The sequence below is a fragment of the Sardina pilchardus genome, chromosome 14, assembly GCF_963854185.1.
Source record: "Sardina pilchardus chromosome 14, fSarPil1.1, whole genome shotgun sequence".
In the NCBI taxonomy this organism is placed as follows: domain Eukaryota; kingdom Metazoa; phylum Chordata; class Actinopteri; order Clupeiformes; family Clupeidae; genus Sardina; species Sardina pilchardus.
The window spans coordinates 13,065,149-13,079,667 of record NC_085007.1 but is presented as its reverse complement, the minus strand read 5'-3'; the positions used below and the strand labels follow the sequence as shown (position 1 = coordinate 13,079,667).

Here is a 14,519-nt window from a genome sequence, read left to right as displayed (position 1 = left end):
GCATTGGTAGCATTTTTAGCATAACTGCAAAAAATCATCAACTAAGTTAGCTAATCAACCTGGTTAGCATTATTAGCAAATTTAGCATTGTTAGCATTTTTAGCGTAACTGCTAGAAATCATTACCTAAGTTAGCTAATCAACATTTTAACATGAATAGAAATCATTAGTTAAGTTAGAGCTGGAATGTTTCATCTTTAAACTGTCTACCTTCACACTATCAACTCTCTGTAAACTATGCAACCACCATGTTTACCCTATCTACACCTTAGTAACCAATCTACATTATCTATCTATTTTTGCATTTTCATGCACTGGTAATTCCTTGGAATTGCATTTCTAGTTATTATTATTATTATTATTATTATTGTTAACAATGAAATGAAAAGTGACATGTATTGTAGGTGACACCCTTTATAATAAATAGGTTCCCTATTCGTAAACTACGAATTGGACTTTTATTTTGACAAATGTATTGAAACCACTGCCCGGAAGTACAATATTTCGACAGTCTCATGATGCTGTCAAGTCCTGTCAAATGTAACTTAGGCTGCATCCGAATACTCATACTAACGTACTAATCAGTAGGCGAGACGCAGTACGTCACAGTAGTAGTACGTCCGAATGCTTAGTAGGCATCAACTAGTAGGCGAAAAGTACCCGGATGGCCTACTACCTCCACAGTATACAACGGTTGGTCACTACGCTATCCCACAAATCACCGGGGGTCAAATAACCGTAGAAGAAGACAAGCCGCCGGGAAAATCAAAGGTGACGGGCCGACAGCGACAACTTCAACCGATGTTTATAAATGTAAGTATATTAGTAGAAATGTTGAGTTTAAACGTTGGCTGTTTCGAAAATACGTTATGTAGGCTATCAGTTCAATTCAGTTGAGGTAAGTTATATTTGCGATTGGATTGTATTATCGGGAGAAGACATTAATTCATGTAAATGTTAGCCTGTCTAACGTTATCTGTCTGCTTTAGTTGGTCTATTAATCTTGTTGTAGCTTAAGTTTTAAGTTTACTATCAACTTTAAAGTGAAATTCGTTATGTACGTTGGTAAATCTGTCGTGTACGACGTTAAATGTGATTGTTGGTTAAAGCTAGCGTTATATTTTGGAGTTCTGATTAACGTTAGCAATGCTTTACGTGAGCTGAGGTACATTTGTTATTTTGGAGACAGCTGTGCTGTGTGTATCGAGGGTAATATCGTGTGTATTCCCGTCAAGAAAACGATTATCTGTTAACGTTAGTTTTGTAGTACAACGAAGTCTCTTTATTTAATGCTGCATGGACGAACGAGGATACACGCCGCCTCACTCAGTAGTGGTAACGTAACGTTATGATTTCATAGCCTACTTTGTTGGGCTAATTGACGTTACAGTGTTTGTGGTTAGTCAACCTCGCTGTAATGTTATATTAGCTATACTTGCTAAATTCTATTGTTTTCAAAGTGAACCGTGACCTAATTATTACAGAGATGGATTAACATTAACCAGCAGGACTTGGAAGAAGAATATCTAGCGATTGGCACCTCATAGTTACGTTATGCAGCTTGCTTCAGTGTGTGTGTGTGTGTGTGTGTGTGTGTGTGTGTGTGTGTGTGTGTGTGTGTGTGTGTGTGTGTGTGTTAGAACTGAAGTCATGTACTGTAAAGCTAATACAAATCAAATCAGTAGCTTAGGCATATTTTGGTAGTTCTTTGTTTTGTACTAGGAGCTTGTTTATGATCATGTAGCCAATTTGAACATATCCTTAGTTTGAAGTTTGAACATATAGCCTTCCAACCACCTACTATATGACTCATTTGAATATACACCTTTGAATCCAGGCAACACTGATCAGCTACCTGCACCCCTTTGGATGAAGAAGGCTGCATTTGCGAACCAATTCTTGTGACAAGACAAGAGAGCAGAGTTATTAGTAAGTTGTACATTGATTTAATCGAATATGTAATACATGTTTGTTTAGATGAGACAAATAATAGTAATAAGCTTTAATCTAGGCCTGTGTTGTTTTTATTTGTCATTTTTAGATACTTTTGGTTTACCACATCCACAACATGGCCAACTGGAGCACCCACAAGGATCTCGTGAAGGAAGTCCACAAGCCCTTTTGCTTCAGGTGTGCAAATGTGTTGACGCATATCTATTGCTCTTGGTAATTGGCATTGGTAATACATGATCATTTTGTTTTAAGGGAGAGCAGCGCACACCTGTTTTAGCGAGGTGCTGATCACGGTAATAGTTGAAGAGGAGAGAGGAAACCGCACACTCTTGTTCTGATGCCAACATTTCTTAAATAAATTGATTTAATACATTTTGGCATCAGAACAAGAGTGTGCGGTTTCCTCTCTCCTCTTCAATACATGATCATTTAACAACCACACAATGTCTTGTTTGCTCAAAATAATTACAAGAGAGGTGTTAATGACCGCTTAAGTTGCAAGACTGGGCTTTAGTTATAGTAGGTCAGACAGTAAATGATGAATAATTATTTTTCTTTTAATTATATGCTGTCCATGCTTCTTAAATTGAGAAGGATGCATAGAAAGAACTCTTTGACCAACCCCCAACTGAGAGAGATAAGGTGGCTATCAGTAAATATATTTGAGTGGACAAACACAACTTCTCTGACAGATGACATGTTGAAATCTTGCTTTAGACCTCATAATGATCTTGAAAATATATTACTTTATATCTAAATGCAGTTTGGATACAACCCCCGGCTGGTATTGCTGCTGAAACAGGTGGAGACAACAATGAAGAAGAGGCACCAGAAAGGAAGACCAGTGGCCAAGAGTGTGTGTGTGTGCGCGCGTGCGTGTGTGCGTGCGTTTATGTCAGCATGTGTGTAACTGGGTTGGTCATGGTACAAAAATACAGAATTTAAAGCACCCACACCACACTTGAATCACAAGCCAAAACTACTGACAATGGAATGGCTGGGTTTCCCAGATTCGTTAGGAAGCTCTTCAGTGCTAAGAACTTCTTAGGAGCGCTCAAAGAACGCTCCTAAGAAGTTCTTAACACTTAAAAGCTTCTTTTAAAAGCTTCTTAAAATATTTATGTAACACTACCTATGTTTAACTATAGGCTACTTTATTTGAATCATTATACAGTTTTCAAATATTTATTATTACATGTAGATTGTTGTAAAAGCTTGTATCATTCTTAAAATTTCAATTGCTAGGTTTTGTTTGTTTTGTTTGTTAAACTAATAAAACTAATAAAAGCTTATGCATTTATTTACTAGATTTGGATTTTACTGGATTTGTGTGAATTTTCAAGTACTTTTGGTAGGTGGTCTGATTATTGTGATTAGATAGATAGATAGATAGATAGATACTTTATTGATCCCCAGGGGGAAATTCAAGAACTACTGAGGTCAGGCACACCTGGGTTATTCTGTTGGAATGTGCAAAATGTAAAATGAATTGAAATCGAAGGGATACCTTTTCATGTGTGATTTTCTGGAACAATTGTAGGCTAGCCTACTGAACGTTTAGATACTGTTATGCACGTCATGTTATGCTGTTTGGTTAAATAGGTACGAAACACACTTGTTATTGAATTAATGTGCTACAATGCAGGCCTGTTTACTAGTCTTATTTACAACAGTGGTTTGTTTTAAACTACATCATAGCAATTTATTTAGTCAGTAATGCATGCTCATTATAATGAGTAATGAAAGTTATTTTTATTGCACACAAAATTCCGCGATGTCTCCCGCGAGTCACGTCAGGCAAACTGCAGCAGGACTGTTCGGGACAAGGGGCCGTCGTCTCCCGGTAAAAATCTCAAGTTCACGTTGACATATGAAGCCAGTTTAGTCAGCTGGGAGATTTACGGTGAAATACTGCGGGTGGACGGCTAGAAAGGGGAAAATACAGGACTCCCCCGGCCAAAAATGGAGACGGGTCGTGTCAAGCTAAACAAGATGAATGAACTGCTCTAAGGTAAATTCTCGTAAATACGTTCAGTTGTGTCAAGCAAAACTTAATGAATAAACGGCTCGGAGGTCATTCTCGTAAATACGTTCAGCGGTTTAAAGAGAAATAAGACGAATAAACGGCTCTGAGGTCAATTCTCCGAGGTGGCTTTAAAATTTCGCGGCATGCGTCGGTCATTGTGTTCGCGTCACATGTAAACATCCGGGGTCAAAGGACAGGCAAAATGGCTGCCCAGTACGTCCGAATTGTATGCCTACTACTCGCTCGCATACATAAATAACGTACTAAATTGACGGTTGAGTAGTACGTTCTAAACGAAGCTAGTATGTACTGACTATTCGGATGCAGCCTTAGTTTCATACCTAGGGATATTTGTTACACTCGATTGCTTAGCTTGGCAGTAGGGTTTGGTTCATACACCAAACGCACTGATGTCAGCCCATAGACATGGGCATTCATGACAGTGATTCAGTAGAAACGGTTGATCTCTGCGTGTAATTCGACTACAAATTGTTGGGTAAGTTTTTTTTTTTTGCTTTAATGTTCTGAAGCTTGCTAGTCAGATAGCTAGCTTGACATCAAATACTAGCTGATCTAGCAAGCTAACAACTTGTTTTACCATGGTCATCAAAGCTGTCCTAGGGTGCATGTACATTTTGTTCTTCTGATGTTATCAGTGGCCATGCGCATCTTACTCAGGGTAATTCAGCGGCTTTTAACGTGCAGGTAGGTTAACGTCAGTCAGAAGCCATTTTCTGCAAAACCAGTCGAAATAGGTAATAATGATAAGTAGTTAACGTTAAGTAGTTAAGTTAACGTTACAAAACTTTTGCCTCTGCAGCGGGGATTGTCGTTCTATTTACAACTAAAAGCCGTAGGGCAGCACGATTTGGGGAAAATATTTAGTTTTTACTTTTTTTTAGTAGGCTATTTTTCTGACGGATGCTGCGATTGTGATTTGATTGGTGATATTTTTTAAAAGTCAAGCTTCATATCAGTGCAATATTCCAAATTTAACTTGGGCCACTTCTTCTGACTGGTGAGCATGTCTACACGATAAGCACAGCACTACCTAAGATTGTCTTTTTAGCCTACTTACTAGATGCAATTGGCCAATTGCAACCTGCACAGTCCATAAAACGGCCCCAGACGTTAATCTTGTCACATGATTTTTACATTCATGTCATCCTCGTGTAATGCACTGAAGCTCACCCTAACAGTAGTGCCAAAGACGGTTTATGGGTTCAAATTGCGATTTCAATTAAAAAAAATCGATTAATTGTGCAGCCCTAGTAATGGCTGTAAAGGACGTGTGCAGTATAAAATACAACGTCCTCGAGTTTAGGATGTGGTTGATGACTGTTTTTCCCCCTTCCTAGCTTAACCTGCAAATATGACTCTCAGTCTGACACCAGCGGCCGTTTGTCAGTGCTTCACCCTGGTGTCCCTGTGCACTTCCATCGCTGATCCGAACTGGATCGAGGTCCGGAACACCTCCGATCCCAGTGGCAGGCAGCTCATCTATGGAGTGGCGTTCACTCTGCACGCTGCGCAGAATCTGACCGACACAGGTATGGTGAGGACATGTACTGTGCACAGGTGTCATTTTGCCTAGATGGTGGTCAGTCTAGAACTAGAACTAGAACTAGAACAGAACAGTTAGGACTAGTGATGGCCATCTTTATTCTTTTTTGTATTCAAAGAAGGGACATTCTATGGCAACACAAACAATGCAGAATGCAGATATCCACAAAGTAGGTTTAGGCATAGGTTTGGCCATAGGTAGCATTAACAATCTATGTTCGTCTAGTCAGACTATCGCATCCCGACCTTTTACACTGTTCACTCAGCAGAAATCAGGTCATGTCTCATAGTCATACAACAAATTTAGTGATGTGTTTAGACTACTCATTGGAAATTCAATAAGGGACTGTACTTTATGTCAAAGTGATCAGTAGCACAGAAGCCAGTCTTACTCCATCTTATGTATAGCCTCATTTACACCTGGTTGTTTTGAATGCATCTGTCTGTCTATCTGTCGTCATATAAAGCCCCATGCCGAATTAGTGATTGTGATTGGTTCCTAGGTTTTGGAAGATTGAAAATTGGAGTCAGTTGACCTTTCACACAGTAACTGGAAATACATAATGGTAGTAGAAGCAAAGTTCCTGTCAAGCGTCAACATATCAGAAAAAACGGTCTGGGCAAGAGAAAATGGATCAGAGTCTACTCAATTTCCAAATATTACATTTGCCAACTGTTAACCAGAATGATAAACCATGAGCATTTCCATTTCCATTTAGACATACTATATGTATGGTATATAGTATATAGGATGTAAACTGCCTTACTAAAGCATTATAGTCTGCTGGTGAGGAAGATTGATGCAACCGTTGTGTATTTCCGGTCAAATATACGGAAATTGTATGGAAGGACAATGGCCTCCTTAAAAGACCAACCTGCAGAGCAAACTCAAATTCGCTAACAGGTTAGCCTGGAAAAACTTCCTCTTGATGATCTTCAAGGCGCCACATGTTTGGCTCAAGCTTTCATTTCCTCATACACACCAGTTCCTCGTACCAGTTTAGCATGCTAACTTGACAGACCTGACAGAAGTGCCCATATTGGAGATGTGATGAAAAGTGTATGGCGGAGGCTGCTGTTTAAATATTAATCTGGTGTACTTCAGGTCCCCTGGGCGGGTCTAATGGCCTGGGTTTGTGGCTGCTGTACGCTCTGGCTGGGGTGTGTTATGGTACGGTCCTCCTCTCGAGCTCCTCTTTCCTGCTGGACTTCCTGGGCATCGGTACTGCTCACCCCAGGCTGATTGGCGCACTTCATGTTTGCACAGGTGACGATCCTGCCGCCCCAAAATTGGGTCCTATTCTGGATGGGGGTCCAGTAGTTCAGTATTGAATGAGTGTGATTTTTTTAAAATATTTTTTTTTACTTTATTACAAATATTTCAGCGTAGAACAGCTCTACTGGTAAATAGTGTCCCTACAGTTTTATCTAAAAGTATAAGTTTGAAAACACCAATAACATCGGGGTGATACATTTTTTTACACAGCTCAATGGAATAAGTTAAGAATGTCAAGTTACAAATGCAATAGCAATTGTTTGGTTGCCTTTTGTACATTGTCATTGTAAAATTAATTATAGTTATAACATATATACATATCCAAGTGGGTTGTTGTGGAGGTGTTCTAGTGGCAGAAATCTTATTAGATAGTTGTGTTGTCCTTTCCCTTGCCTCCTCAGCTGTGCTGTCCGTGGCTATCCTGGGGGTGTTCAGCGCCTGCATGTTCGTCATCTCGCGCAACCTGCAGAAGCTGCTGGCGCCGGCGACGAGCTCCGCGTCGGCCGCCAAGCAGACCCTGGAGCCGCACGTGGGCGAGAGCCTGTTCATAGCCATGCTCGGCATCTTCTTCTCCTGTTCGGCCGCCGCGTTCAGCCTGTGCAGCCAACCAGAGACGGGCGGCGCGTCGTCAAGGGACTACGCGGTCATCGAAGAGGGTGCGGACACCGAGCCCCTGATGTGCGGAGCTGAGAGGGGGGAGTGTGTAGGGGAGGCGTCGCCTGACTAATCGCGGCCAATAAAAAAGCAGAGCCTCAGTCACACCCACTAATGAAGGAAGTGCCTGCAGCGGGAGGACTATGATGTTGGTGGAGGCCAGAGGGAAAGTCTGAGCACCAAAGATGTGACTGAGAGACTGTAAAGCACTGATCCCACCACCTCTGGTCTCATCTGGGCTGCCTAGAAAATGTCCCCATTTCCAAGGGCCCAGAGAAGAACTTGTATTGTATTTGGTTTTGTTACTTGACTACCTTTTCATGGTTAACGTGTTATGTCCTGTGTTTTAATTTTTGGTGTTTTAAAACCCCAATATTGGTGTTTTTAAATGGTAAGTCAGAGCCAGTTGCTCTTTGGACCAACACTTCAATGTAGTTGAAGCACAAATGTTTAACAAGTCACCACAAACATGGTTTTGTTTTTTTATTCAAATATTTTCCGCATGTTTCCATGACGTATCATGGTTCAAGGGGACCTTAAGCATTTTTGGAAGATTTGGAGTACAAACGGAATATTATTGACGTTACAAATGTCTGGTACATTTTTAGAAATTTACCTTGTAAACATAATTTGCACTGGAAGCCATTCAATAGTTAAGTTACTGATCTTGAAAACAATTAGATTGTTTCCTGAGATCTGAAGAGTTTTATGACACAGTCTTTTTTAGGGAAGGCATTAAGCAGTTTTATTTCCCAAAGAAGGCCAAGTCATTTCATTCAAACATCACCATGTCTAAATTCTATGCAGTCCTTCAGACATTATTGCACAAGTGATTAGGGGCAGTATCGGCGCCCAGTGTTATTATTTTTCTATTGACATTTTTACCGTTATTATATTTTAAAAGTTGCAATGCCTGTTTTACTGTGACACCTGTACACTGTTCAATACCAGGTTCCTTTATGAAGGAGATACAGTGACTTCAAGTTTATCTTACAGTCTTTTGAAAAGACTCACAGGCTTCAGGGACAAACTTGATTAATTACTGAAGATTCTGTAAACATCCTTTGCATGGCATTAATGATTAACCAAGTGTGTCAGTACTTTTAATACATGCACACAGCAACAAGTGTTTTATGGACCAAAACCTAGTTTTGTGATCTTTTTAACAGCAGGAGAGTGTGTAATCATTTGCATGTGTCTGTCCTTATGATTACATTTGCATGTTTTTCTTCTATAACATCATGTTGCATCATATTTAACATCTTTGCAGTTAGTGTTTTTATTGACACACAAAAGCTTTGACTTAACACTAATTAAGATCAGAAACCTGTAACAGTTACTGGTTTTGAATAAGTCCCGATTATTATATGATACTATTTATATGAGATTCATTGTAGATCAGTCTTTCAATTAGCAGTGATTCACGATGCAACAACGGCGCTACAGGTTTAGTAGTGAATCACGCCAGCTGCATCCAGTTGGCCTGTTTACATTTGCCGTTTTCGAATTGGATGAATCAATACTAGTGACGTCTAGTGTTAATATACGATCTGTGCAGTGTTACTGATGAGTGATTTTGCAGTCCATAGTGTACCGTCTGAATGTTTTCAGCTGATCTGCCTATAGCTGGTTCCTCATATCAGAAATGAAAGCTAGGTATTAAAGTTTGACTGGTGCATGTCCTTGTGTTCCACCCTGTTATTCTGACCACAGCTGATTCATATTTACATGCAACAGTTCAGTTTGTAACAAATGGGGACCCTGTTGGATGGATCCTACGCACTTTGTTGGTTACTGTTGATATTTTAATCTTATATGTATGTCTGTTTTACTGACTGTTTTAACACCTTGTACAAGCTGATCGAATTAAGACATGAAACCTCAACTGTGAAATGCCCTATATGTATCTTTCTCTTTCTGCCTATATGTTTTTTTTTTGTATCTGTAATTAATTTATATTTCACACATTTCTTCTCTTTTTAACATTATTAAATCCTTCTTCGGCGTCTGTCCTCTATTACTCATCATATTGGTGATGCACTGACTTGACTGTATTGTGTGGTTGTTCTGTTTCCTCATCTGTTGTGTGTGTGCAGGTGTGTGTGTGTGTAGAGGATGTGGAAATATATGTCTGACACTGTGGTGTACTCTGAAGCCTTTAATGGCCACCTTTTAGCTCTCCGGTCTGATGTTCTGTGTTTTAACATTTCCTGTGGATTACTGGGTAAACTCAAGGGTGAGTTAAATATATACTGTCTGTGTTTTCCCCTACTCCGCTCTCCTCTTCTTGTCTCTGTGTGCATGTATGAGTGCAGGTGTCTGTCTGTGTGTTCAACAAGCGATATAACAGCGTTCAGCGCAAGTTCAAGGTCTATAAGTGATAGCAATCCAAACCGGTGGGCAAATACAAATCAGGGTTTTTGTCAGTCTTTGGTAAAATATAGACATGAGGCCCCAGCTGTGGCGCGGCTGGCTGGGGCACCTGCACCGTGCGCTGGCGACCCGGGTTCGATTCCCGCCCCGTGGTCCTTTCCAGATCCCACCCCTCCTCTCTGTCCCATTCACTTCCTGTCATTCTCTAACTGTCCTGTCATTAAAGGCAAAAGCCAAAAAATATATATACTTTAAAAAAAAATATATATATAGACATGAGATATGAGATATAGATATTACATTATCTTCTTTTACATTCATTTGTTTTCTTTTTGAAGCACTTCCTTGCTGTTGTATCTACTCCAAACACACAACTCTAAATGTACAGGCTCAAATGATTCAGTCAGGGTTTCATCATATGGGGTTCCTAACACCCCAAGCCTTGTCATGTCACCTTTGAGTGTGATTCCAGCACATCCCATCAGCGGCTCCAAGGCAGTGGGAATAGCATACGTACAATTAACATGGCTTGGAGCATCATTATCCAAAGGCAGTTCTGAGCATAGAATCCTGGACGACAGAGTCCACACAGACAGCTGGTTCATTATGATGTTTGCAAGCAGTTTTGAAAGAAGTTAAGCTTGTGTAGGTGATGGGAGAGATCTCTTTATGGATCTCTGCATGCGTGCATATACTGAAGTAGCCAGAGTGTTCAGTATCCCTAGTTTTTTTGGTGTTGTGGTTTTTTTTTGGTCCATGTTCCATCCTCACAACTCTCCCCACCCTCTGTCACATGACTGCCTCCTGAGATCTGATTGGTTGGAGCACATCGCCATAGTAACCTTGACAAATTGTTGATGTCACCGCTGAATTTGTGAATGGAGAGCAAAGACAGGGATAGCTCAAAAGAGGCTAAGGACCTGTTTGGTGCACAAGGTGCTAATGGCATATAAGCCTGTGAAGACGATGCATATGCTATAGCGGATCAGTTGCTATTCTAGTATCCAGCAGCATCAGGTTGAAGTGAAATATGTACAGCAGTTGAAGGCAATGAGAGATATCCTTTGAAGGCCAGAACTATGGGCCTATAGTTTTATTTTCCTCTCAGAATAAACCACTGGATGTATGTGTTTGTTCTATGTGTCTTATTGTATGTGTGTTTCTATGTGTGTGTGTGTTTGTGTTTCCTTGCATTTGAGTGTGTGCTGGCACATGTGTGTGACCATTTCTATATTTACACCTCTGAAGATGTGTGTGTGTGTGTGTGTGTGTGTGTGTGTGAGACAATGTGCACATAAGCATGCAGGGGGAGGGGTAGCTGGTGGCGTGTGAGAAAGGACAGAGAGCCCGCTAGCTGGATGGAGAGACCCAGACGGATGGAGAGAACCAGACAGAGGGAGAACGAGAGAGACGAGTGGTTATGAAGCTCCGCGGCGGGACGGAAGCGGGCCAGTGGATCAGGCTACCTGTGAGCAGCATGACCAGCGTGGGGGGTGGGAGCCAGAGAGGTTGTTGACACCTCTCACCAGCCATGACTCCTCCCACTCCCCCACACCTCCTCCTTGCCTGCACACAGCCGACTCTGAGCCATGAGGGAGAGAGGGAAGAGTAGCAGCAGTGCCCTGGCACATGTCTCCTGCTTTGTGTTATTTTGGGCTGTGTCAGTACTTGTTTTATGTTAATAAATAAATAAGTAAATAAATAAAACAGGAATACCTAACTTGTGATGTGGATCATTCAGATAAGGATGAAATATATAAGTCCCTGAAAATGGGACAACATCCACAATCTAGATTTGTGTGTGCGTGTGTGTGTGTGTGTGTGTGTGTACATGCATGCATCCATACATTCATGACCCAGTTTGAACTGATAAAAATAACTTTACTTGCGCTAGTCAGGCCTATCTCGTATCAATACCATACCTTTCAGATAAGGGGCCTGTTTCCCCAAGATGCGCAGTGGAGCTGGTTCTCTTTGCTGACTGACGAAACCGACAAAGCTGCTTTTGAAAGAGTAGGACAACAAGTACAAGTCAAAGTCACACGTTTGTCTTGACTGTTGGTGTGTTGGGAGCTAGTCAATAGAGATGCAGGAAGTCAGTGGAGATTTGGGAAAGGGGTTTGGGGGTGAGTTGTTCAGAGATGTAATCACACAGACAGAATTTCAGACATGACATTTATGAAAGTTCTGTTTCATATTTTCATTGACAAAGGAGATATACTCTGCAGTAAGCTCCTGGAGGTATGATTGGTAGAACTAACGCACAGGACTTTTTAGTGCGTTGGGAACAGGTTGGAAAATACTGTATGTTATTAATGTTGAAACAGGTTCCCTAATGAAGGCCAAATAAAGAGTGTGTAGACTTTCTAGTTTGTTAATTTTGTCACAATATTGGAACAGGTCCCCGATCACGGATATAAGACAGGTTCATTAAACAGCTTGTGTAAAATTACAGAAATACATTTCCTTCTGATGTCTTTTCAGCCAGCGTCTACCTCTGACTAGTCAGGTGCAGAAAGAACCTCATACCCAGGGACTGGGCTTTGTGGATATCAGCCAACCACATGAGGTCCAGATGATGGAGTGAACAAAGCAGAGAGAAGTAGAGAGAGAGAGAGGGGGAGGGAGGGATGACAGCCGCAAATGTACATTTTTGTTGATCCCTGATCTCTAGAGCCAGTTGGGCTTAGCTAAGTCAGGTTGTGTGCATATTGCTCTGATGAAATCCGTGTGAAATTACTAATCCCTGATGAACTGATTATGCATCCACACTCTTCCCCTTCAGCGATCAGTGGTTTGAAGTAACATACAGGACAACAACTGAGGATGATCTTTTAGAAATTTCTCTGGACTTTGCATTGGACATGCATGAGAATCAATCACTTAGTGTTTTGGGAGATGCAATAGGATTTTTGGAATAGGATTCAGATGGATAAGCTCATAATCCTGTTGGAGTGACCTTTTTACCTCGGCCTCTCTGACGACTCCTAAGTTTGATAACTTTCAGCTATCGTAGATCGCCAGGCAAGCTATAATCTCTGCATGTGATCATGTCATCAACTGTACTTGCATATGTTGTCTCCCCCTCTCTCACATGACATATTTTGATAAAGGAGTATCACCCAAGTCTTATAGGACTTGGTGGACTTTGTTTACTATATGCAAGGACAAACTATCTCTGTGAAGACCAGAGGGATCTCTCAGTCTTATAGAATTTTGTATGATCAGAGGAGGTTGATTGGGAATGGAGTTTCAGGTGAACCATCTTGAGTAGCCACTTCAGGTATAGGCCGGAGCGTGGGTGTCACCCTATAGACTCAGAGACTACGTTGGGCGTGAACACATGGGGTCAGAAAAATACCAATAGACTAATAGATGGTGAGCTGTCAAGGTATGCACTGACATTGTTACCCAAGGGCCGCAAACCGTAAATTAATAAATTAGTCTTAGCTAATAGCGATTGTCTGCCTGATCCTGAGCTGATAACAGAATGGGTAGATGATGTTGGCAAGTGGCCAGAGATTCATCAGCCCTATACGGCTATCTGGTTGACAAGCCCAGTGTGTACACATACAAAAAAGTATTACAAGTAGGCATTTTTCTTGACGTTTCAGTGAATTCACACACACACAATTCAATGGGATGGAAAGCTTTCTGACCCCGACATGAGCACAACTTTCCTGTGACGTGAGCCGTGAAGGGGTCTATAGGCCTTATCCAGATCTGATGCCTTCAATAGATTTGGGTAAGGCCTATAGACCCCTTCACGGCTCACGTGAAGGTATTACAGGGGGATGATCAGAGTTGTAAAAAGTCCAGCTTCAGAAAGTGAACGTCCTGCAACATATTTGCTCCAACTATGCCATTCAGTACAACATTCAACTCCTCAACCAGGTAGATGAGCTAGTTAGTGAAATCACCTGTGTTAAAGGCACAGGTCTGAACAATACATGGTCGGACTTTTACGCCTCTGTGTGTGTCTCTCTCTCTGTGTACGTGTGTGTGTGTGTGTGTGTGTGTGTGTGTGTGTGTGTGTGTGTGTGTGTGTGTGTCTGTGTGTGTGTGTGTGTGTGTGTGTGTGTGTGTGTGTCTGTGTGTCTGTGTGTGTGTGTGTGTGTGTGTGTGTGTTGGTTATACCATGCAGTTTCACCTAATCAGGAATTGCTATTAGAAATCCCATAAATCGGTGAATAGGACGTATAGTGCTCATGTTCCTTTAGTGTGACAAGGTTCTGCTTACATGGAATCAGTTGGACTTTGAAGGCGGGAGCATCACAATGTATGTAAACATCATGAAAGCACATGATAGGCCTACTGTTTGCCTGTGTATGGATACAGGGCAGGAGATAGGGTCTGATCAGATGTATTGATTGTCAGGGATGTACAAACGTTTCCCAGTTGAAATCCCTGAGTGTTCTGTGTCCAGGGGAGAGAAGGGGGCGGTTCCCTCGTCTTCCACAAGAGGCGGGGCGGAGGTGGGTGTGTGTGTGTGCGTGTGTGTGAGTGTGTGTGAGAGAGAGAGCCAGCGAGCGAGAGAGAGAGAGAGAGAGAGAGTGTGTGTGTGTATGTGTGTGACACAGCTGATGCACGCAGCCCTTTCAAGCTACCTCCATCACCCCCCCATCTCCGCTCCGGGCGACAGCAGCGGCAGCGGTTCCTCAGACCAGCCCTGCGA

The 14,519-nt window shown here is 41.6% G+C and overlaps 1 protein-coding gene and 1 long non-coding RNA gene across 2 annotated transcripts; both read left to right on the top strand.

Moving 5' to 3' along the window:
* The first annotated feature begins 546 nt into the window (after positions 1 to 546).
* Positions 547 to 3,066, top strand: LOC134101038 (uncharacterized). The gene is made up of 4 exons (XR_009941341.1): positions 547 to 812; positions 1,837 to 1,928; positions 2,041 to 2,129; positions 2,716 to 3,066. It is a non-coding gene; the product is annotated as an uncharacterized LOC134101038 (long non-coding RNA).
* Positions 3,067 to 4,157: 1,091 nt separating this feature from the next.
* LOC134101037 (uncharacterized) lies at positions 4,158 to 9,742 on the top strand. The gene is made up of 4 exons (XM_062554594.1): positions 4,158 to 4,474; positions 5,337 to 5,528; positions 6,647 to 6,808; positions 7,219 to 9,742. The coding sequence occupies exons 2-4, from the start codon at positions 5,351 to 5,353 to the stop codon at positions 7,542 to 7,544; spliced, it is 666 nt and encodes a 221-aa protein (XP_062410578.1). The 5' UTR covers positions 4,158 to 4,474; positions 5,337 to 5,350; the 3' UTR covers positions 7,545 to 9,742.
* Positions 9,743 to 14,519: the final 4,777 nt, after the last annotated feature.